Here is a 24,917-nt window from a genome sequence, read left to right on the forward strand (position 1 = left end):
TGATCATAAGAAGCGACATACGACGTAGATTAGTACTGATGCACTGAAACCAAACATGAATCTTAACCAACTTTATCTGTAAAATTGTAAAGAGAATTTAATACAGGCGAAGTGAAGTGACAGACGTACGCCATAAGGAACATTAGTATGCAAAACAAGTAGCGCTGTATACAGTGGCTAAAGGAGGTTTGCGTTTCTCACCCATTTTAATACTTGTCAATCAGCTTATTTTTTCTTGTGTGAATCTTTTCATTCTGCATAGATGGGTTCTATGTGTGTTACTTTAAGTAGGCTAGTCAGAAAAAAACATTTGGACCGAGACCCAACCAGGTGTAAGTTGAAATTACTTAGTTAACATCATATGCCTGTATTTTACAAGAACTGCCCCGTAGAAGCTACTGTTGAATCACACACAAAAAATTGCCAAAAACTGCCCGAATTTATCCTGCCCAAGTATTTAAATAAGAGATGCTTAATTGCACTAAACGTTTCAAAAAAAAAAATTAAAAAAAAAAATAAAAAAATAAAAAAATAAAAAAAAAACAAGAAAAAAAAAAAACAAAAAAAAAACTGCCCACTACAAAAACTGTTCCCATTACAAAAACTACCCATGACGAAAATTGCCCCATTACGAAAATTGCCACATCATGAAATTGCTTGTTTGTTCTAGAGCCGGCGCGCCTTGCAGTCTAGCGGAATTGAACCTGGGTAGCCTCGAGACAGACGAATCGTCTTTTAGTTTTCCCACTATCTTTCCTGATGGGTACAGCAATCCCGCCCTCATAGGGGTAAAAAGATGGCCGGTAAGTTGGTCAAAAGATGGCCGGTAAGTTGGTCAAAAAATGGCCGGTAAGAGGCCGGTAAGTTGGTCAAAAGATGGCCTGTAAGTTGGTCAAAAGATGGCCTGTAAGTTGGTCAAAAGATGGCCGTTAAGTTGATCAAAAGATGGCCGTTAAGTTGGTCAAAAGATGGAAGGTAAGTTGGTCAAGATGGCCGGTAAGTTGGTCAAAAGATGGCCTGTAAGTTGGTCAAAAGATGGCCGGTAAGAGGCCGGTAAGTTGGTCAAAAGATGGCCGGTAAGAGGCCGGTAAGTTGGTCAAAAGATGGCCGGTAAGTTGGTCAAAAGATGGCCGGTAAGTTGGTCAAAAGATGGCCGGTAAGAGGCCGGTAAGTTGGTCAAAAGATGGCCGGTAAGTAGGTCAAAAGATGGCCGGTAAGTAGGTCAAAAGATGGCCGGTAAGTTGGTCAAAAGATGGCCGGTAAGTTGGTCAAAAGATGGCCGGTAAGTTGGTCAAAAGATGGCCGGTAAGTTGGTCAAAAGATGGCCGGTAAGTTGGTCAAAAGATGGCTGGTAAGTTGGTCAAAAGATGGCGGGTAAGTTGGTCAAAAAATGGCCGGTAAGTTGGTCAAAAGATGGCCGGTAAGTTGGTCAAAAGATGGCCTGTAAGTTGGTCAAAAGATGGTCAAAAGATGGCCGGTAAGTTTCTGCTCCAAGATTGATGTTAAAGAGAAGTAGACACAGATATTTAGATGATCTCAGTTTATTATTTCATCATCCTGCAACATTACACCTTAGGTTCCTCTTCCCCCGTCCAAGCTGAATGTTGTGTCCAATGTTGCAGGGCACAGTGCTGACCACCGTCTACGTGTACGACAAGGACACCCAGAGCAATCAGCTGGTTGACACGCTCCAGTTCAACTACACCCTGGCGTCCCCTGCTAGAGACAAGATGGCCCCCACGGGCTTTACACAGTTCAACGTCAACGGTAACAGGAGAATCCTGCCGTCCAGGTAGGTACAAGGTAGCAAGGCCGTCTAGGTGGGTAGAAGGTAGCAGGGCCGTCCTGCCATCCAATGGATCAAAGTCTGGATAGGTTTTCAGTGTCCAACCTGTGGCTGCCTCTAGTGGCTGCAAGTGGTGGAGAGGGCTGGGCCTGGGATTGTAGGAAAAAAAAGTCACAGGAAAAAAAAACACAGGAAAAAAGTCATAGGAAAAAAAAGTCACAGAAAAAAAAAAACACAGGAAAAAAACACAGAAAAAAAACAGAAAAAAAGTCACAGGAAAAAAAGTCACAGGAAAAAAACACAGGAAAAAAAATACAGAAAAAAAGTCACAGGAAAAAAGTCACAGGAAAAAAGTCACAGGAAAAAAAAGTCACAAATATATATTTGCATGATATTTATTAATACTTTTATGTATAAAATATTTAGATACTGGAAATTAAATTAGGATTAATTAAATGTAATGTAATGTGTGTAGGCTGTATACGCATAGGAATTTTTATAATTCATCTAAAAATATTTACTATGAAGTATGTAGATTGTAATTATGTTAAACTTAAGATTAGTAGCATTTAAAAGAATGCTTTAAAGTCCACGGTTTTCATCGTGTTTTTTTTTTAATACCAATATTAAATTACCGTGAAATGTTAAGTTCATCTGACTTGCTGCCCTCAACTCATGGCAACAATAGTTATGTTTAGTTCAACCACCTTTACTGCCCGCATTTATCACGCTCATTATATAACAAAGCATGGGATCAAAACAGAAAGCCGACAATGTTCAAAGGCTGTCTTTGACACATAAACGTCAACAATAGACAATATGCTCGGATAATGCCTACTGAGGAGAGGCCGACCATAGAATAGCCTACGGCAAAACATGCAAAACACAAAAATGTGCCTAAATTTCTTTTATAATTAACTTCTCTACCACGTATTTAACTAAATACGTAACGGAAGTTGAGATTGTTGTGTAATTATCTTGGAGTATTTTTTCTTACAATTGTTATAAACCATAATGCTTTTAACGTCTATAAATAATTTATGCTATAAAAAATACAACCCACAACAATAAACATATAACATTTTACAATTCTTAACAAATAAATCAAAATATTTCTTAAACGATTTTTGTGACTTTTTTTCTGTGACTTTATTTCTGTGACTTTTTTCCTAGCAAAAACTGTGCCTTTTTTTTTTCCTGTGACTTTTTTTCCGTTCACCGGGGGGTGGAGGGGAGACAATCGTGTCGTACCGAATACATTTACCTGCACTCTGTGTGTACATCTCAACTGATCTGACGCAGGCTGCAAGTGTCGGTAATGGCCAGATGTGACCTGTTCTTCTACAACGACACCTGTGACGTCAACTGTGTTCCCTCCGACGACTGCAGTGGTCACTACGGCTGTGACGTCATCACGGGAGAGAAGATCTGTCAGCCAGGCTGGGGAGGCAGATCTTGTGACGTCAAAACTAATTCGGACCAAGGTTGCTCTGGTGAGTTAGACCAAGGTTGCTCTGGTGAGTTAGACCAAGGTTGCTCTGGTGAGTTAGACCAAGGTTGCTCTGGTGAGTTAGACCAAGGTTGCTCTGGTAAGTTAGACCAAGGTTGCTCTGGTGAGTTAGACCAAGGTTGCTCTGGTCAGTTAGACCAAGGTTGCTCTGGTGAGTTAGACCAAGGTTGCTCTGGTGAGTTAGACCAAGGTTGCTCTGGTGAGTTAGACCAAGGTTGCTCTGGTGAGTTAGACCAAGGTTGCTCTGGTGAGTTAGACCAAGGGTGCTCTGGTGAGTTAGACCAAGGTTGCTCTGGTGAGTTAGACCAAGGTTGCTCTGGTGAGTTAGACCAAGGTTGCTCTGGTAAGTTAGACCAGCCACACTCTGGCTTAACTTACGACACTTCCATTGGTGTAGAGAAAATATTTTGACGTTTCAAGCATTAAAGCAAACACTAAACATACATCAAATATCAAAATGGGTTTTGATTTTGAAATGAAAGAACACATTACTCAACTAACCTCCTAGAGTACCCCAAGCCAATCTGCTCCCTTAACATCTACTCCTCCCCAGCTAACCTCTGCACCTCCCAAAGCTTATCTCTGTTCCACCCCAGCTAAACTCTACTCCTCCCCCAGCCAACCTCTGCTCCTCCCCCACCTAACCTCTACTTCACACCCACCTAACCTCTACTCCACCCCAGCTAACCTCTACTTCACCCCCCACCTAACCTCTACTCCACCCCAGCTAACCCCTGCACCTCCCCCACCTAACCTCTACTTCACCCCCACCTAACCTCTACTTCAGCCCCCAGCTAACCTCTACTTCACCCACACCTAACCTTTGCTCCTCCCCCAGCCAACCTCTGCTCCTACCACGGGACATGCGTCACCTATGGCAACCGGACCAGCTCCTACTACTGCTGCTGTGACGAGGGCTACACGGGCGACTTCTGCCAGCAGGACGTCAACGAGTGCTTGAGCTCACCCTGCCAGAACAACGGCGCGTGCGTCCAGAAGAAACCCACAGGGTTCACGTGCTACTGCTCCGAGAGGTCAGTCCGACATTAGCTCACTCAGACATTAGCTCACTCAAACATTTGCTCATTCAGACATTAGCTCATTCAGACATTAGCTCATTCAGACATTAGCTCCGTCCATCATTAGCTCAGTCCGTCATCAGATCTTTCTGACGTTATTGAGACCATTACAGTTGGGATTGATGTTATATGATAATCCAGAAAATCAATTTGCAGTCAAATAGTTCTATATCACTGCGATCATCGCGTGGATAGTTTCCAGCATTCAGCAATAGATACAATTTTTTAAAAATATTGATCTTGGCATAGGACTGGTCAGCCTCTCAATTTACAGTGTTGACTTAAAACAGATGAACTATCATTTTGACCAATTGACCTGTCCATGACATTAGTGTACAGAACTTACCTAGTTGTAATGTCTTGAATACTCCAGCAACGTCTTGAAACGTTTTCTTGTGGTTGTGTGTTGTCAGGTATGGCGGTGTGTTGTGCCAGGTTGCGAAGACGTGCAAGGACAACCCCTGCAAGAATGGAGGGACGTGTGTGTCTTTTAATCTTCAGAAATTCGAGTAAGTCATGTCCTTTTAGGTAACTGTGAGGCAATGCCATTTTAGTTAACTGTGTCATTATATGTGATTATATGCCATTTCTTATGCTTTTTTGTTATTTTAATTGACTTGAGGTCGTTTCATCTAACTGTCATTTAATCTAAAGATGTTATTTAATGTTACTGTCTTTTAATGTGACTTGATGGCATTTCATATCACCATGTTATTATTATGACAGTGTATTTAGCGCTGCTTATTTCCCTCTATCACCCGAGAACTGCTGTCTTCCGCAGGTCATTTTACTGTCGATGTGATGTCGACCGATACAATGGCGAGTTCTGTGAAATCCCCATCACCACCCCCGCCCCTCTGACGTCATCCTCGGCCGTCGCTCCCCGCTTCTGCTACGGCAACTATTACGGAGAGAAGTGCCAGACTTACTGCAAGCCGGCAGACGACTGTACCGGACACTACACCTGCGACCCGGCTACGGGCGGGAGGGTGTGTCTGCCCGGGTGGACGCAGGGGTCGGGGTGTACCGTGCGGGATCGGGTTGACCCCACCTGTGGCTGCGACAACGGGGGTCAGTGCTTCCTGGGCAAGTGTTGCTGTTCCGGCAACTTCACCGGCGACCGCTGCCGGACGCCGACACGGTTTTGTCCGGACAACCCGTGCCAGAACGGGGGCACGTGTCAGGAAGATGCCACCGGTGCCTTCTGCATCTGCCCAGAGATTTTTTCTGGAGAGTTCTGTGAGGTCATGGTAGCGCCGAACCGGAATTGTCCGGTCAACTACTACGGGCCCAAGTGTGAGGTCTTTTGCCGGCAGCAGTATGAATGCGGGGAGGAGACCGGTCAGTTCTACTGCAACGAGTTGACCGGTCAGAAGGTCTGTATGTTCGGCTGGTCGGGTCCGGACTGCAGCACACGTGACCAGACGGTCAGGCTGGATGTCCCCTGCCCCCGGAGTGTCTGCCGGAACGGTGGGGCCTGCCTGAACGCGACGTGCTGCTGCCAGCCCGGGTACACGGGCTCGCTGTGTCACGTGGAGATCCTGGAGTGCGACAGCAACCCCTGCCTTAACGACGGCGTCTGCACCGACCTCATCAACCAGTACACCTGCACCTGCAAGCCGGGATTTTCCGGCATCAACTGCGAGCAGGACATGAGAACCACCGTTGACCCGACCGGTCAGATGACCACTACACCCCTTCTGCCTATAGACCCCTGCGACATCGTCAGTTGTCTAAACCAAGGCATCTGTATACCAAACGGAACATCGGATGCCATTTGTTTATGTTCGGGTAATTTTATCGGCAAATTTTGCGAAACTCCCGTGTCAAGTAACCCGACTAACCCAAACTGCACAATAAACTTCTACGGCTTGAACTGTTCCGAGTTTTGTGTTGAAGAAAACTCCAACAAAGGGCATTACTTCTGCAACCCCGACTCTGGTAAAAAAGTTTGCATGTCCGGCTGGGGCGGTGCTGACTGTGACCAGCGTCTTGTACCAGCAGACGTGGACCCCGAGTGTCCAGTGTTGGGTGTCGTCTGCAAACACAACGGTGCCTGCTTCAACGGCACCTGTGTGTGCAGGGGCCCCTACGGCGGGAGGTTCTGTCAGGACGAGGTGCTGGCCTGTGCTGGCGCCCCGTGTGGGGAGTTCGGCGCCTGCTGGGACCAACCCACGGGGTACGTCTGCCAGTGTGTGGCAGGGTACACGGGTAAACGGTGTGAGACCCGCTATGGGGATACATCTTACGGTGTCGGATCTCAATCGCTGGGGTATCAAAATACCGTAACAGGAAGTCTAGCCAGTCAACTCATGACGTCATTGACAGATAACTCAAGGTCAGCATTTAGCATCATGGGAAGTCAAGCGACAGCCTCACATCTGGAATCGACCCAAGTTCAAGGCCTTATGTCTGTTTCTGTTTCTCTCCCATATGACTCTTTAGATACAACTGCAACAGTGAAATATTCGATCTCAAGCAATACAGCCGTCACGACAGGACAACTTACAACCACAGCAACACCACCACTAAACACCAACATTATTTCTGGCACCAGCATGGAAGTGAATGTAATATCATGGCAGACAATGATGTCATTACCATCACAATCAATGATGTTACAGCCACCACAATCTGGGATGTTACAACCATCACAATCAATGATGTTACAACCATCACAATCTGGGATGTTACAACCATCACAGTCTGGGATGTTACAGCCATTACAATCTGGGATGTTACAACCATCACAATCAATGATGTTACAGCCACCACAATCTGGGATGTTACAACCATCACAATCTGGGATGTTACAACCATCACAATCTGGGATGTTACAACCATCACAATCTGGGATGTTACAACCATCACAATCAATGATGTTACAGCCACCACAATCTGGGATGTTACAACCATCACAATCAATGATGTTACAACCATCTCAATCTGGGATGTTACAACCATCACAATCTGGGATGTTACAACCATCACAATCTTGGAAGTTACAGCCATCACAATCAATGATGTTACAGCCATCACAATCTGGGATGTTACAACCCTCACAATCTGGGATGTTACAACCATCACAATCAATGATGTTACAACCATCACAATCTGGGATGTTACAACCATCACAATCAATGATGTTACAACCATCGCAATCAATGATGTTACAACCATCACAATCAATGATGTTACAACCATCACAATCAATGATGTTACAGCCACCACAATCTGGGATGTTACAACCATCACAATCTGGGATGTTACAACCATCACAATCAATGATGTTACAACCATCACAATCTGGGATGTTACAACCATCACAATCTGGGATGTTACAGCCATCACAATCTGGGATGTTACAACCATCACAATCAATGATGTTACAACCATCACAATCTGGGATGTTACAGCCATCACAATCTGGGATGTTACAACCATCACAATCTGGGATGTTACAACCATCACAATCAATGATGTTACAATCATCACAATCTGGGATGTTACAACCATCACAATCTGGGATGTTACAACCATCACAATCTGGGATGTTACAGCCATCACAATCTGGGATGTTACAACCATCACAATCAATGATGTTACAGCCATCACAATCAATGATGTTACAACCATCACAATCTGGGATGTTACAGCCATCACAATCTGGGATGTTACAACCATCACAATCTGGGATGTTACAACCATCACAATCTGGGATGTTACAACCATCACAATCAATGATGTTACAACCATCACAATCTGGGATGTTACAACCACCACAATCAATGATGTTACAACCACCACAATCAATGATGTTACAGCCATCACAATCTGGGATGTTACAGCCATCACAATCTGGGATGTTGCAGCTTGTTACTGTCCACCCCACACTAGCCTCCACCGGACCCTCCAGCTCAATGACCCCCGGGTTCCCCACCCCCATCGTACAATGCGGGAACTTCGTCTGCTTCAACGGCGGGGTCTGCATCAACGAGACGCTGGGCAGCTTCTGCCTGTGCCCCCGGGGAAACATGGGCCAGTTCTGTGAGGTCATCGACACGGTCACCGGGTCAACTACCTTCTCCATTTCCATGCAGACGACGACAGCCAACAGGATGACAGGCCAGGTCTCGCCAATGTCAAGGTATGACATCTACATGACATATGACATGAATGACAAGTCCGGAGATAACATGATACATCCAACGTCAACGGCGATGACCACAGGGACAAGCTCTGGAACATTCGATAATTTGAATCCTTTATTCTCCTGGCACCAGGGCAGCTCGCTGCATGCAAGTGGTTACAGTTCGATGTACAACATGAATAGTATGGGAGCCGGTATGTCAGTAAATCCAACGGCTTCAATGTACAACATGAATAGTATGGGAGCCGAAGTACTACCTGGTATGTCCATAAATCCAACGGCTTCAATGTACAACATGAATAGTATGGGAGCCGGTATGTCCATAAATCCAACGGATTCAATGTACAACATGAATAGTATGGGAGCCGGAGTACCACCAGCTATGTCCATAAATCCAACGGCTTCAATGTACAACATGAATAGTATGGGAGCCGGTATGTCCATAAATCCAACGGCTTCAATGTACAACATGAATAGCATGGGAGCCGGTATGCCCATAAATCCAACGGCTTCAATGTACAACATGAATAGTATGGGAGCCGGTATGTCTGTAAATCCAACGGCTTCGATGTACAACATGAATAGTGTGGGAGCCGGTATAAATCCAACGGCTTCAATGTACAACATGAATAGTATGGGAGCCGGTATGTCTGTAAATCCAACGGCTTCAATGTACAACATGAATAGTATGGGAGCCGGTATGTCTGTAAATCCAACGGCTTCAATGTACAACATGAATAGTATGGGAGCCGGTATGTCTGTAAATCCAACGGCTTCAATGTACAACATGAATAGTATGGGAGCCGGTATGTCTGTAAATCCAACGGCTTCAATGTACAACATGAATAGCATGGGAGCCGGTATGCCCATAAATCCAACGGCTTCAATGTACAACATGAATAGTATGGGAGCCGGTATAAATCCAACGGCTTCAATGTACAACATGAATAGCATGGGAGCCGGTATGTCCTTACAAGCATCGGATCACGTGACTAGTATGACAGCTGTAGTGAACCCAACCATGCTGCTGCCGTCATCAACAATGACCACGCCTTCATCTATCTTGGCCACGCCCTCGTCCACATTAACCACGCCCTCGTCATCTTTGGCCACGCCCCTATCTTCCCTAGCACCAATTCCTGGGTCGACCACAGCCTCCCCAAGGCCCACACTCCTGACAACAACCGTACCCAAATCACAGCTGCCCATAACAGGTCAGTCCAACACTACTGTACCGTGTGAAAATCTAACCCAAGTCCTAACCCCAAGTCTAGCCTAATCTTTACCTCCTCGTACTGTTTCAACTTGAAGTTAACTTACGGTATTGCTGTGTGTTTCAGGCGAACTCTACTTCACCAGCCCCATCGCGGATCGCGAGCAGCTGTCACGGATGATTGAAAACAGCTTCAGCAGCCAATCAGAGCCAGGTGAGTTGTGTCCACTTGTGGTATGACGTCACACAACCAGTTTAGTGTGTCCAGTGTAGCTTTGTCGTCAGTTGAACCAGACTTATTTTCAGTTAACTCTCTTATGGTCTCTCTGTTATGGTTACTCTGTTATGGTTACACTATGGTTACTCTGTTATAGTCTCTCTGTTATGGTTACTCTGTTATGGTTACACTGTTATGGTTACACTGTTATGGTTACACTATGGTTACTCTGTTATAGTCTCTCTGTTATGGTTACTCTGTTATGGTTACACTGTTATGGTTACACTATGGTTACTCTGTTATGGTCTCTCTGTTATGTCTTTCTGTTATGGTCTCTCTATTATGGTCTCTCTGTTATGGTCTCTCTGTGTGGTCAACTAATTACGTCACATCTCCATAGGTGGAGCCTGCTGTTTCAAGTTTACCTGGGACGAGGAAGACAAATATTTTGGCGTCAACTGGTGTGTACTATATGTGTTGTCATCTCACTTCAACAACACATCTCCACATATTATCTGTGTATTAGTAAACTTTCAATTAACATATTTTAACAGTAACATACGAAGTGATGTAAATTAGTGGGGCAATTAAAATGTGTTGATTACCAAATTTCAGGCAACAACTAGTGAGGGTTGAGTACTCTTTTGTAGCAGGTCAGTCTGACCCAACGACAACCCGCAACAGGTTGGTAACGAAGCTCGACCAGGACATGACAACCACGCTAGCGTTCGGCGCCAACCGTGTCTACAAAGGTCGACCTTACGGACCGGAAGTTGTGTTTGACCTTGACATTATGAGTGTCGTGGAGACCGAGTCGTTTGGGGTGATAGGTCAAGTCATTGACGACGTTTGGCTAAATAGGAACACAGGTAAAGTCGCTTAGTGAAGATTACATCGAACTTTCTATAGGAAAACTACGGAAGACAAAGGTAACCCATCAAAACAGTGACAAATAAAGTCGCGACCAAATGCCTTTCAATTTAATAGTGGTTCGCTAAAAAGGACCCAAATTAAAACGGCTCCCATTGATAAACCACACCACTCTAATAAGCAACATTGTATCCATTTAGCAACAGTTTAACTAGGAAAGAGAGATGACTTTTGATTAAAGAAAAAAAGTCCATGATTTATATTAGCACTATGGAGAGTACTCTGGATTATCTACCCGACCTATGGGGAAAGGAAATCTAATTCATCTTCCCATACGTGTTTTTTTTCTTCTAGAAATATATAACTAATAAGTGAGCCTTGAATAAATCCATGTCAAATGTTTCTATTCGTAGGGTGTGGCTGCACCTACGCCAGCAAAGTTCTGCTAGGGAAGCGGTTCACTGGGAGATATGGGTAAGTTGGCATTGACGTGAAATACATGTCCTTGAACTTACAACCTTGCAATTTTTAAAATTGCGGTGATCCATATTAGAAGTCACACTTTTTAAGAAGACTCGTTTTCCTTACAATCCATTCGAAATGCCGAAACACCCCCCTGAAATAAAGGCAGTTTTTGTTTTTTAAAATATCGATTTTTTTTTAAAGATCGATTTCTTTCTAAAATAATTACTGAGCTAGGTCACCGGAGAATATATTAATCAGTTTCTATTTCAATTTAAAAAAAACAGTCGTAAAAAACGCGAAATAACGCCTAAATTTTGGCTAGAAAGATGCGGTTCCCAGAAAAATGCGCAACGGAAAGCTGCGCAGACAAAAAGCTGCGCAAACACAAACTAATTATAGTAAAACACTTAAATTTTGTCTTATTTCTTGAAAATATATTTTATTTTGCTACAGTGTACATGTAGTCATTCTATGTTAATGTCTATAAATGTCCGGTTAAAAAAAATACCTTAGCGCACTTTTTGTGCGCATTTTTCTGTTGCGCATTTTTCTTTTGCGCATCTTTCCGACAACCAAAGATGCAACAGGAACATTGCATCCTTAACTTACGACGTTTTTTTCTTCTGCACAGAACCCACGTGACGCGAATCTATTACGTCATGTACAAGTCCCAAGTCCTGCAGATGGTCATCTCTCCAGATGTCCCCTCGCGGTCCCTCTTCATGACGTCATTCAGTGACCGACGTGACGTCTACGGCCTGTATCCCTACGCTGACGTCATGCCGTTTTCCCTTCACTACGAAGTGTCAATCAACAGCGTCATAACTCTGACGTCAAAACAAGGCATCGAGGCTAAGAAGACAATCTTAAGTTTGTGGCAGCAGTATTTTAACAGTAAGTGCTGGGTGCTAGTCTATGTGGAGGTGAGCAGTAAGTGCTGGGTGCTAGTCTATGTGGAGGTGAGCAGTAAGTGCGGGGTGCTAGTCTATGTGGAGGTGAGCAGTAAGTGCGGGGTGCTAGTCTATGTGGAGGTGAGCAGTAAGTGCTGGGTGCTAGTCTATGTGGAGGTGAGCAGTAAGTGCTGGGTGCTAGTCTATGTGGAGGTGAGCAGTAAGTGCTGGGTGCTAGTCTATGTGGAGGTGAGCAGTAAGTGCTGGGTGCTAGTCTATGTGGAGGTGAGCAGTAAGTGCTGGGTGCTAGTCTATGTGGAGGTGAGCAGTAAGTGCTGGGTGCTAGTCTATGTGGAGGTGAGCAGTAAGTGCTGGGTGCTAGTCTATGTGGAGGTGAGCAGTAAGTGCTGGGTGCTAGTCTATGTGGAGGTGAGCAGTAAGTGCTGGGTGCTGGGTGCTAGTCTATGTGGAGGTCAGCAGTAAGTGCTGGGTGCTAGTCTATGTGGAGGTGAGCAGTAAGTGCTGGGTGCTAGTCTATGTGGAGGTCAGCAGTAAGTGCTGGGTGCTGGGTGCTAGTCTATGTGGAGGTGAGCAGTAAGTGCTAGGTGCTAGTCTATGTGGAGGTCAGCAGTAAGTGCTGGGTGCTAGTCTATGTGGAGGTCAGCAGTAAGTGCTAGGTGCTAGTCTATGTGGAGGTCAGCAGTAAGAGCTGGGTGCTAGTCTATGTGGAGGTCAGCAGTAAGAGCTGGGTGCTAGTCTATGTGGAGGTGAGCAGTAAGTGCTGGGTGCTGGGTGCTAGTCTATGTGGAGGTCAGCAGTAAGTGCTGGGTGCTAGTCTATGTGGAGGTCAGCAGTAAGTGCTGGGTGCTAGTCTATGTGGAGGTCAGCAGTAAGTGCTGGGTGCTAGTCTATGTGGAGGTGAGCAGTAAGTGCTGGGTGCTAGTCTATGTGGAGGTCAGCAGTAAGTGCTAGGTGCTAGTCTATGTGGAGGTGAGCAGTAAGTGCTGGGTGCTGGGTGCTAGTTTATGTGGAGGTGAGCAGTAAGAGCTGGGTGCTGGGTGCTAGTCTATGTGGAGGTGAGCAGTAAGTGCTGGGTGCTAGTCTATGTGGAGGTGAGCAGTAAGTGCGGGGTGCTAGTCTATGTGGAGGTGAGCAGTAAGTGCTGGGTGCTAGTCTATGTGGAGGTGAGCAGTAAGTGCTGGGTGCTAGTCTATGTGGAGGTGAGCAGTAAGTGCTGGGTGCTAGTCTATGTGGAGGTGAGCAGTAAGTGCTGGGTGCTAGTCTATGTGGAGGTGAGCAGTAAGTGCTGGGTGCTAGTCTATGTGGAGGTCAGCAGTAAGTGCTGGCTGCTGGGTGCTAGTCTATGTGGAGGTCAGCAATAAGTGCTGGGTGCTAGTCTATGTGGAGGTCAGCAGTAAGTGCTGGGTGCTAGTCTATGTGGAGGTGAGCAGTAAGTGCTGGGTGCTAGTCTATGTGGAGGTCAGCAGTAAGTGCTGGGTGCTAGTCTATGTGGAGGTCAGCAGTAAGTGCTGGGTGCTGGGTGCTAGTCTATGTGGAGGTCAGCAGTAAGTGGTGGGTGCTAGTCTATGTGGAGGTCAGCAGTAAGTGCTAGGTGCTAGTCTATGTGGAGGTCAGCAGTAAGTGTTGGGTGCTAGTCTATGTGGAGGTCAGCAGTAAGTGCTGGGTGCTAGTCTATGTGGAGGTCAGCAGTAAGTGCTAGGTGCTAGTCTATGTGGAGGTCAGCAGTAAGTGTTGGGTGCTAGTCTATGTGGAGGTGAGCAGTAAGTGCTAGGTGCTGGTCTATGTGGGGGTCAACAGTAAGTGCTAGGTGCTAGTCTATGTGGAGGTCAGCAGTAAGTGCTAGGTGCTGGTCTATGTGGGGGTCAACAGTAAGTGCTAGGTGCTAGTCTATGTGGAGGTCAGCAGTAAGTGCTGGGTGCTGGGTGCTAGTCTATGTGGAGGTCAGCAGTAAGTGGTGGGTGCTAGTCTATGTGGAGGTCAGCAGTAAGTGCTAGGTGCTAGTCTATGTGGAGGTCAGCAGTAAGTGTTGGGTGCTAGTCTATGTGGAGGTCAGCAGTAAGTGCTGGGTGCTAGTCTATGTGGAGGTCAGCAGTAAGTGCTAGGTGCTAGTCTATGTGGAGGTCAGCAGTAAGTGTTGGGTGCTAGTCTATGTGGAGGTGAGCAGTAAGTGCTGGGTGCTAGTCTATGTGGAGGTCAGCAGTAAGTGCTAGGTGCTAGTCTATGTGGAGGTCAGCAGTAAGTGTTGGGTGCTAGTCTATGTGGAGGTCAGCAGTAAGTGCTGGGTGCTAGTCTATGTGGAGGTCAGTAGTAAGTGCTGGGTGCTGGGTGCTAGTCTATGTGGAGGTCAGCAGTAAGTGCTGGGTGCTAGTCTATGTGGAGGTCAGCAGTAAGTGCTAGGTGCTAGTCTATGTGGAGGTCAGCAATAAGTGGTGGGTGCTAGTCTATGTGGAGGTCAGCAGTAAGTGCTGGGTGCTAGTCTATGTGGAGGTCAGCAGTAAGTGCTGGGTGCTAGTCTATGTGGAGGTCAGCAGTAAGTGCTGGGTGCTAGTCTATGTGGAGGTCAGCAGTAAGTGCTGGGTGCTAGTCTATGTGGAGGTCAGCAGTAAGTGCTGGGTGCTAGTCTATGTGGAGGTCAGCAGTAAGTGGTGGGTGCTAGTCTATGTGGAGGTCAGCAGTAAGTGCTGGGTGCTAGTCTATGTGGATGTCATCAGTAAGTGCTGGGTGCTAGTCTATGTGGAGGTCAGCAGTAAGTGCTGGGTGCTAGTCTATGTGGAGGTCAGCAGTAAGTGCTGGGTGCTGGGTGCTAGTCTATGTGGAGGTGAGCAGTAAGTGCTGGGTGCTAGTCTATGTGGAGGTCAGCAGTAAGTGCTGGGTGCTAGTCTATGTGGTGGTCAACAGTAAGTGCTGGGTGCTAGTCTATGTGGGGGTCAGCAGTAAGTGCTGGGTGCTAGTATATGTGGGGGTCAACAGTAAGTGCTGGGTGCTAGTCTATGTGGGGGTCAACAGTAAGTGCTGGGTGCTAGTCTATGTGGAGGTCAGCAGTAAGTGCTGGGTGCTAGTCTATGTGGAGGTCAGCAGTAAGTGCTGGGTGCTAGTCTATGTGGAGGTCAGCAGTAAGTGCTGGGTGCTAGTCTATGTGGAGGTCAGCAGTAAGTGCTGGGTGCTAGTCTATGTGGAGGTCAGCAGTAAGTGCGGGGTGCTGGGTGCTAGTCTATGTGGAGGTGAGCAGTAAGTGCTGGGTGCTAGTCTATGTGGAGGTCAGCAGTAAGTGCTGGGTGCTAGTCTATGTGGAGGTCAGCAGTAAGTGCTAGGTGCTAGTCTATGTGGAGGTCAGTAGTAAGTGCTGGGTGCTGGGTGCTAGTCTATGTGGAGGTCAGCAGTAAGTGCTGGGTGCTAGTCTATGTGGAGGTCAGCAGTAAGTGCTGGGTGCTAGTCTATGTGGGGGTGAGCAGTAAGTGCTGGGTGCTAGTCTATGTGGAGGTCAGAAGTAAGTGCTGGGTGCTAGTCTATGTGGAGGTGAGCAGTAAGTGCTGGGTGCTAGTCTATGTGGAGGTCAGCAGTAAGTGCTGGGTGCTAGTCTATGTGGAGGTCAGCAGTAAGTGCTGGGTGCTAGTCTATGTGGAGGTCAGCAGTAAGTGCTGGGTGCTAGTCTATGTGGATGTGAGCAGTAAGTGCTGGGTGCTAGTCTATGTGGATGTGAGCAGTAAGTGCTGGGTGCTAGTCTATGTGGGGGTGAGCAGAAAGTGCTGGGTGCTAGTCTATGTGGAGGTCAGCAGTAAGTGCTGGACGCTAGTAAATCTGGAGGTCAGAAAATAATTTCACAGTATGCATTGTGACATTCACCAGTTACCATGGCAGCCAGAGAGTTGCAAAATTAGGCAGTAGTTCGGCGAATAATATATTTTTTGACGAATAACTGTTAATGCAGTTAAATAAGGGGTGGGGGAACACCAAGGTAAAAAATAGAAAATAGTTGAATGGGGGGGGGGGGGTTACGGGGCTGGGTGACACCCCACCTAGTGACGCCACTGGTCTAATACCTAACGTAACGACTTTTCTCTCAGATAACCAGTGCCAGAGTACCAGTTCCTGTAATGTCGTCAACAGATACGTCAGACCAGAGCTACATTACACCGACAAATTGTGAGTTCGAAACCTAGTTAGACTCGGTTTATTTATTTTTTAAATTTCCTTGAGGGAGGTCTTCAATTTATGATGTCACAATAATTAAAATTATAATAAGTGGTAAGGGCCACGTTGTGTTCATGACATCTGTTGCTGTTTATTACTTCATTACTGCAGAGGTGCGGATCTTCTACGTGTAGATACTGTGGTGTATTTACCGCCTAGAGACTGCCTTTAAATATAAACACTTCTAATGCAAGCTTTGTGTACAATGTATTATTAAATATTTTGATATAGAAGTTAACATACAGACGTTCGTATGGACACTTTTTGAACCCCCCCCCTCCACTCCTAGTGTGAACTCGCCCCCTAAGCATTCTTAATATATTGTTGTAAAAGCGGTGTTAAAACAGAAAACACGCTGGAAAACAGTGTTCACACAGAAAATACCCCAGAAAACAGTGTTCACCCAAAAAAAAATTTCTGGACAAAAAACGGTGTCCACACATAAGGTATACCGGAAAACGTTGAAAGAAATACTCTAAAAACGGTGTTGACACATAAAATACCCTAAATATTTATTCCTCCAGCCAAGAGTTGACAAGCGTGGCCTACTACACCACATTAAATGGTGCCCTGGTCAACCCAGCAACCGTACGTGGGCCGTCTCAAGCAGATCTGGGCGGGGCCTTCAGTCCATGCGGGTGTCGGCACAGCCCCGCCCACTCCTTTTATGTGTATGGACTGGTCCCTTACTACACGCTGAAGACAATGATCCATGATATGATTGGACAAGGTGGGTGCAATTAATACCGTCAGGACCTATTGCTGTAGGGAGTCTTTTAGGTTAAAGACTGAGGTTATTAAAAAATATGTGAAGTTTCACTTCAGAACTTCTGATCCACTGGGCAGATGAAGTAGAGTTCCTATGTTTCTTGACCTCGGCGTATGAAGGGATTAGGGATAGTGTGGTCAGCACTATATCCAGCCGCCATTAATTCAGGTATCCATCAGAGCTGGGTGGACTCTGGGATGTCCTACAGTACAAGCATTATACTTTTATTTTAGTATTAACTATATTTGATTTGAAAAATCAGACTAAACTACTTTACCCATAGACACATACACCCGACTAAACTACTTTACCCATAGACACATACACCAGACTTAACTACTTTACCCATAGATACATACACTAGACTTAACTACTTTACCCATAGACACATACACCCGACTAAACTACTTTACCCATAGACACATACACCAGACTAAAATATTTTCTCTCTATGTATCTAGGAGACGACGGAGCAAAGATCCTCCTGAGAGAATACTACTATAACCTCTACGGGTAACCTCAGATTTGCAAACATTTACAAATGTATCCCTGTTTTTAGCTTCAGAACTTTATCATACATTCAAGGCAAATACTAAAATGTAGACTGCATCAATGTTTACAAATTTAAATAATCCTCATCTCAATATCTATTTCCTTAGATCGATCCTAACCAAAGTCTACTTCCGACCCTCACAATACGACGCCTTCGTCCCCCCGAAAACAAACAACAACTTCAAAAATGTCTTCGCCGTTCGCGACCTGAAGACATTGGAGGACGGCATGCCGGTGAGACAACAGTTTTCATTGGTGCTCCGTGGCGCGATATCCAATCAGACTGCTTCTCTTATACAGGAGGGGCTCAAGCAGGCGTGGTCACAGAATAACCCAGGTATGATACAGTAACTAACCTTAATGGACTAGCACAGTGGCAGGTAACTTAATTATAAACTGATGAAGCGTGCACATATCATTATATACCAATTATCGTTTCGTTTGTTTTAGACATTGACCCTGACGTCATGGGTATTTCCATATTCAAGATGGACTCTGAGAACTACGTCAGCCAATCGTAAGCTTGCTAGCACTCTCACTCATTTTTAATTATTTCTTTTCAATTCACATGACCTAGTTCTGCCATTTGTGTATACATTTTCTGATATAAAATGTTAAAAACCATTATTTGTTTTTGCCTTTTTAATGATCTGGTTAATTAAAAAAAGTCTACGCTGTGTTTCCAGTGGTGACGTGGTGACCCTTGTCCAGTACGTGGTCAGCGTTGACCGAGCAGACGCCAGCATCACGTCAGCAGAAGAGCCGCCCATCGACCGGCTCCTGCTGGCGCTGGGCCAGAGAAACCTGGCCGTCTGCAGCTGTCAGGTGACCAGCAAGTACGTCATCAGTTCCGTGGGGAACCTGGACCCGTCCAACACCACCCAGTTGACCTCAGTGGCCAGAGCTCTAGAGGAGGCCTGGAGGAAGGCTAACAAAGGTAAGGTTGACCTCAGTGGTCAAAGGTTGACCTCAGTGGTCAGAGCTTTAGAGGAGGCCTGGAGGAAGGCTAACAAAGGTAAGGTTGACCTCAGTGGTCAGAGCTCTAGAGGAGGCCTGGAGGAAAGCTAACAAAGGTAAGGTTGACCTCCGTGGCCAGAGCTCTAGAGGAGGCCTGGAGGAAGGCTAACAAAGGTAAGGTTGACCTCCGTGGCCAGAGCTCTAGAGGAGGCCTGGAGGAAGGCTAACAAAGGTAAGGTTGACCTCGAAAGGTCAAAGGTCGAGCTAGATAGGTTAAAGGTGAAAGTCAACATTATCTTCAGTTATGCTTGATAGATCTTTCTTCGTGACATCACACAGCTATTGGGAGGAAGGCTAACAAAGGTATGGTTGACCTCGAAAGGTCAAAGGTCGAGCTAGATAGGTTAAAGGTGAAAGTCAACATTATCTTCAGTTATGCTTGATAGATCTTTCTTCGTGACATCACACAGCTATTGGTGAACGAACTGAGGTCAACATTAAAGTTATCCTAGTCCCTCCCCCCCCCCCCCCCCAACCTCGTGTAGAAGTTCATCCTTTAACACCTGTAGTTTAATGTAGGTAAAGTTCCCTTTTCGAACCTCATGGTTCATAGGGCAAGTGAAGTTCACCTTGCAGTTTAAGGTCAACAAAGTCCTGATTTCCCAAAGGAAACTACATGCAGAGGACGAGTTCAAGCACCAGTATTCTGGTGTATGCAGTGTTTCTTTCAGACTTTTTTTCTCCGGGGAGGGGGGGGGGGCGGCGGCTGACTTTGCTAAAAGTATATATTTTCTATATAAATTCATTTTCATTCGGGGAGGGGGGGGGGGGTAGAAGCCCAGCGCCCCCCCCCCCCGAAGAGAAACTGGGTGTATGTGTGCTTTGATCTACCCTCACATGTCACGTAGTTAATTCATTTAATTAATTTCTCCATCAACTCCACTAATGAGTGTGTTCACTGTTCCAGATTTTCATTTAATTAATTTTCCCATCAACTCCACTAATGAGTGTGTTCACTGTTCCAGATTTCAATGGCACCATCCACGTGACTGTCCTGTCTGTGAATGACAGCAGACGAGAGTCTCCAGCACGGACAGGGTGAGTACATGTGTTGCTATGGGCGGGACTAGGGTGCTGGTGGGCGGGACTAGGGTACTGTTGATTGGGGCTAGGGTACTGGTGGGTGGGGCTAGGTGTGCTCCTGAAATTCAGGTTAGATTACAAAATATTACTTTATGTTGTGATTTCCAGTTTCGTTATTGAAGTTAGTAATCTTAAAGTTAATTTTAAATTACGAGCTTGGTTGAAAATGAGATACTCTTGCGTTGTCATTGGAAATTAATTAATATGAAAAATGTATAACAACGCTGCATAAAAAATGGATCTACGTGTAACCCACAGACGGGCATTGGAACTGAAGCCAAAGCATCTAATATAACAAAAATTAACATGAGTCAATAATACTGCTTTTCTCCGCTAAATTAAATTTCTGACTTTAAGTTTGGTACATTATTTTTTCAGAAACATTTCGTACAGCGTAACTCTTGATGGTGTCGATACAGGAGTTACAGCCCTTGATTTGACCCGCCCTAAAGGCGACACACTACGAACACAGAATGACGTCTCAGAGGTTTTGTTACTCCCAGAAGACAGCCAGCACAAAGGGGACGATGATGAGTTTGTAAGCTGAGTTTTGATTGGCTAACGTAGTTAGTTGGGGTAAACACATTTAAAAATAACTGCAGAACATATTTATCAGCCTCACATACGCCGATGGGGCAGACACATTTAAAAAAAAATCTATTTACTATTTCAAAATTAAAAATAGCCTAACTATATTTTCTTATAGTCTAGGGAGGGAAAGAAATATTAAAATATGAGGGCAACTTAATTTTTTCACTTTTTAAAACAAGTAACATTTGCACCATAAGATTGCCATTTTTCTGTCTCTATACTGCTGTATTTTTGGTCTCGTTTTGCTTTCTATTAATTTAATCTTTCAACTTTAAAAAAATTTAAAAAATGTTTTCGGTTATGGCATCTTTTGTTCATCAAATAGAATTAGAAACATAAAAGGAATAGAATATCAACAGACGAATCATTACATTATTTTTTAAAATAATTACTAGCAAACTTAATTAAGTTAATTAGAATTCAATAACTCATTCAGTGTTTCTTCCAGACTTTTTTTCTCCGGGGGGCGGGGGGGGGGGGGGCACTTGAAATTTTCGGGGCGGCGGTAGACTTTCTTCGGGGGGGGGGGGGGGGGCGGACACTGTTAAAAGTATATATTTTCTATATAAATTATATAAATTTCATTTCGTTCGGGGGGGGGGGGGGGCGGTAAAATTTTTTAGGGGGGGGGGCTTCGCCCCATTAGTTGTATTTAAAGTACCAAGCGAAAACAAAAGAATTCTTTGGGTATAACCGTTTAAATTGTGACATTATTTCTTTGGGTATAACCGTTTAAATTGTGATATTATTTCTTTGGGTATAACCGTTTAAATTGTGACATTATTTCTTAGGGTATAACCGTTTGAATTGTGACATTATTTCTGTGGGTATAACCGTTTAAATTGTGACATTATTTCTTTGGGTATAACCGTTTAAATTGTGACATTATTTCTTTGGGTATAACCGTTTAAATTGTGTCATTGTGCTGGACTGAGTTTCCTTATCCTAGCCAGGACCTAGTTACATGTGTGCACCCAACATTTGAATGAATGCACGTTTAGTTGTAGACTTATGGTTTAGACATCTAGTTGACCCTATTATGTGTGCTTAGATAACGTCCACACAAATTGTGTGGATAGTTGCATGTCGACCACCTGACCATCACAGACCAATAAGGATGCAAGGATCATTTCACACAATAGTATAAGTATGCCTATACATTATAGAGGCGCATTTTTCGTTTATCGTATTGTAAGTTATGTTGTGTATAACATCTGCACCCTTTTCCCTTGAAACAATAACATGTTAACATTCAAATGTTAAATACAAGCAAAATTTCAGAATTTAACATTTCAGAATGTTTAAAAACACACAAATCTTTTGAAATGAATCGCCCTAGTCTAGCAACCCCCTCCCTCCCCAAATTGCATGACGTAGCATGTTTTCTCCATTTCAGCCGTGGTACATTCCCGTAGGGGTCATACTTGCACTCCTTCTTATCACTGTCATAATCTTCGTCTTCATCTGCATCTTTAGGGACAGGTAGGTTTCAACCAAATGCACTTTTGGGTCTTTGTTTGCTTCTCTTGGCTTCGCTAATTAAAAAAAAACATTCCTCTTAAATTGCATGGCTTATTGTAGTCCTCCTGTTGTTCTCACTCTGGCTGATTATAAAATATATAAGTGTTAACGCTTTTATTACCAGCTGCATGATTTTAGCAATCTGATATTCTACTTTGGTGTTTTATTTTATTCTGGTAATTAGTCTAACCGCAGTTAAAGGAAAAGCTATTTTCTTGCATGCTGTTTCCCCTGCTTTAAATATTACACTGATATCATCGTAGTTGACCTAATAACCCACCACCAAATATAACGAATATAAAACTAACACGATTAGATTTAAACTCTAAAATATTTTTTTTTAAAATAGAAGGAACAAACGATAACAATTTCGTTTGCGACTGTAACCCAACTGTATGATTACTATGTATGAAACATAGCGAAGAAAAAGAACTTTTTCAATAATGTTTTTCATAAAAATATATAACAGTAGCTACTTAACATCGAAAAATGGCTTAATTCTATTCTAATTCTTGGTCCTTTGTCTTCTTAATTCTATTCTATCTTTGGGTCCTTTGTGTTCTTAATTCTACTCTAACTCTGGGTCCTTGGTCTTCTTGGTCTTAACCTGTCTCGTATCACAACCTTCTGATTATAATTAAAATGGTTTAGTCTTCTCTGTTTTATCAATAGCCTTCTAACACTGTTAACGATAGCGTTAACTAATTAACATTTTATTGGAATCATTGGGTGGTGGAAAAATGTTGCTTATATCTATATTAATGCCAAATATTGAATTTTTTACATTAGTTACATTTTCTTATAGTAAATAAATGTAAATTGTCTAATACTAATACGAAACTGTTGGTAATATAAATAAAACAACATCAAAACTAAAACAACTCCCAGCAGTGTAAGCAATGATCCAGGGCGTTTAAAGAAAAATAAAACCAGGAGGTAATTAATAATCAAGTCATTTTACAATGTGGATCTACACTTTATTTTGTTCAACATTGTCTTCATTTAAAAAAAAACCAAAAACAACCTCAAGCGCAAATTGAAATTGGGGTCTTCTGGTTCAACATACAAGATTATTTTTTTTTCACAGAAGAAAAGACTCAAAAGAAATCGATAACAATCCTGACGATTTCACGGAAGACAACTACGACAAAGAACATTTTACTATGGAACCCGTTGCCTTTGACAACGAAGTTTTCAAAAATTTAGAGTATGCCTCGCCGTCTTACGTAGTCAACAAAGATAGCGAATCGGAAGCAGGCCCATTTTAAGATCACATTCAATTTATAACTAATTTTATCCAAGGAAACAATATATATATATATATATATATATATATATATATATATATATATATATATATATATATATATATATTTAAATGTGATACATTGTAATTTATTTTGTTTGTTTCGAGAGTTGATGAAAGCAAATAAAAGTGGCTGCTTGAAAGACAATTTTGTTTATTTATGAACGCACGGGATATTCAATATGTCCATTGTAAAATATTCTTTGTTATTTTTGCAATGCTTACCCCTCGTTATGACAGCCCATGGTAAACCTTTCCCGGGATTTATTCTGGCGCTAACTATTTTAGCACTGGAAGGTTTACTGTATGTAAATAATACATTTTAATCTGAATTATACTTTTAATTTTATACAACCAATTTTTTTTTTACCTCGTGAGGAATCATAATGATAACATTAAATAAATCTTGAACGTGTGCATAAGTCTCAAGTACAAGACTAATGTTCTACTTAATATTTTACTTATTTGTTTTTGTACATAGCCTCCTTTTCATCTGTCTTTCATTGTAATATATATTTTTATTGTGCTAATTACTTTTCAACCAGCTTTTTTTTTTTTGTATTTAGATTTTTTTTTGTAAATAATGACAACACGAAAATATTTTTAATGTACAGAAAAAGTCAACATCTTTAACTAAAGGTCCCCAGATTTTTATAATGGCGTCCCGAGGTGGGGTGCATTGAACAGTGTGTCACACAGACAACTCATGGCACTACCCCAAAATATACTCTTGTCTCACTCTGCTGTGTAATTAATTACTAACACGTACGTAAAAATGAAAATTAATTAATTTTAAAACGTGTTTACATTTTGTGTTTAGTGACGCGACAAGTTTACCGGGGATGTGGCTCTCTGACAAGTATAATTTGATATCGATCCCTTGGCAGATCATGGTTAGCCATTCATATTGATCGTTTAGCTTTAGACCATTGACACAATTATGTTATCAATATAATTTTTTTTAATAAGAGACAAAATTGACGTGAAATATGTGAAACTATTAAAGTAAGATTTATATCAATGTTTGGCTTTATTTTTTTCATCTAGTATGTTGAGTTCTGTAGCACGTAATTAGGTTTTTTCTTCATGTCTGAGATTTTTTTACCTACAATTTTACACTTGGCACAACTATCGTGAAAAACAATATAACTGGCATATTTGGATCACTAATTTAAAGCTATCAGTAATTTTTTTCACGACGGCCAACCGTACGTTTAGGAACTTCATAATTTTTTTATGAGGCGATTTACGAAGGCTAAGCTTCGATTTTTCTTCTATTCTATAACTATTCAACTTTCAGCTGATGTCAAAATAAACAATAGTTGCCTAAAGCAATGACAGCTGTTGTCAGTATAATTCAATAGTTGACTAAAGCAGTTATAAATATTTTATATATATATATATGTAACGAGACTATTTGCCTGTAGTGCCAAATGTTAACGAGTTCTGCTCGACAACGCCAAATGTTACCGAGTCTAACCACTCATTCTACACAACATCGACCACAGTATAGATACTCGAAGATGCAGGTTCGCTATTGATCCTTTTATTACATGAATCAAAGAAATGCTTCACAATAATATAATGAATCAAAAGGAATGCTTCACAATAATAGTTTGAATCAACTGACTCCCAACAGTCCTCACTAGTCTTCATATAACTGAATACACATGTCTATCGTCCTTC

The 24,917-nt window shown here is 43.2% G+C and overlaps 2 protein-coding genes across 2 annotated transcripts; both read left to right on the forward strand.

The window, feature by feature from the left end:
• Positions 1-728: 728 nt before the first annotated feature.
• Positions 729-7,303, forward strand: LOC131955504 (neurogenic locus notch homolog protein 1-like). Its single transcript, XM_059319649.1, has 7 exons — positions 729-803; positions 1,623-1,792; positions 3,089-3,279; positions 4,135-4,330; positions 4,789-4,884; positions 5,157-7,016; positions 7,264-7,303. The coding sequence occupies exons 2-7, from the start codon at positions 1,731-1,733 to the stop codon at positions 7,301-7,303; spliced, it is 2,445 nt and encodes an 814-aa protein (XP_059175632.1). The 5' UTR covers positions 729-803; positions 1,623-1,730.
• Positions 7,304-8,173: 870 nt separating this feature from the next.
• LOC131955496 (uncharacterized) lies at positions 8,174-23,225 on the forward strand. Its single transcript, XM_059319628.1, has 16 exons — positions 8,174-9,739; positions 9,866-9,952; positions 10,356-10,416; positions 10,571-10,824; positions 11,239-11,299; positions 11,922-12,184; positions 16,266-16,344; positions 16,917-17,122; positions 17,623-17,674; positions 17,821-18,050; positions 18,164-18,230; positions 18,400-18,650; positions 19,696-19,768; positions 20,192-20,351; positions 21,801-21,886; positions 23,013-23,225. Exons 1-16 carry the CDS (start codon positions 8,188-8,190, stop codon positions 23,191-23,193), a joined length of 3,663 nt encoding a protein of 1,220 aa, XP_059175611.1. The 5' UTR covers positions 8,174-8,187; the 3' UTR covers positions 23,194-23,225.
• The last annotated feature ends 1,692 nt before the right edge of the window (positions 23,226-24,917 follow it).

Source organism: Physella acuta, unplaced genomic scaffold, assembly GCF_028476545.2.
Source record: "Physella acuta isolate Inbredline_101_S28 unplaced genomic scaffold, ASM2847654v3 ptg001070l, whole genome shotgun sequence".
NCBI lineage: Eukaryota > Metazoa > Mollusca > Gastropoda > Physidae > Physella > Physella acuta.

Coding starts and splice junctions, on each gene's coding strand:
- LOC131955496 (XM_059319628.1), top strand. CDS start 8,188: ATGATGTTACAGCCATCACAATCTGGGATGTTACAGCCATCACAATCT. Junction 18,651..19,695: donor CTGGAGGAAGGCTAACAAAG/GTAAGGTTGACC, acceptor TCACTGTTCCAG/ATTTCAATGGCACCATCCAC. Junction 20,352..21,800: donor AAGGGGACGATGATGAGTTT/GTAAGCTGAGTT, acceptor TCTCCATTTCAG/CCGTGGTACATTCCCGTAGG.
- LOC131955504 (XM_059319649.1), top strand. CDS start 1,731: ATGGCCCCCACGGGCTTTACACAGTTCAACGTCAACGGTAACAGGAGA. Junction 4,331..4,788: donor ACGTGCTACTGCTCCGAGAG/GTCAGTCCGACA, acceptor GTGTGTTGTCAG/GTATGGCGGTGTGTTGTGCC. Junction 4,885..5,156: donor TTTAATCTTCAGAAATTCGA/GTAAGTCATGTC, acceptor TGTCTTCCGCAG/GTCATTTTACTGTCGATGTG.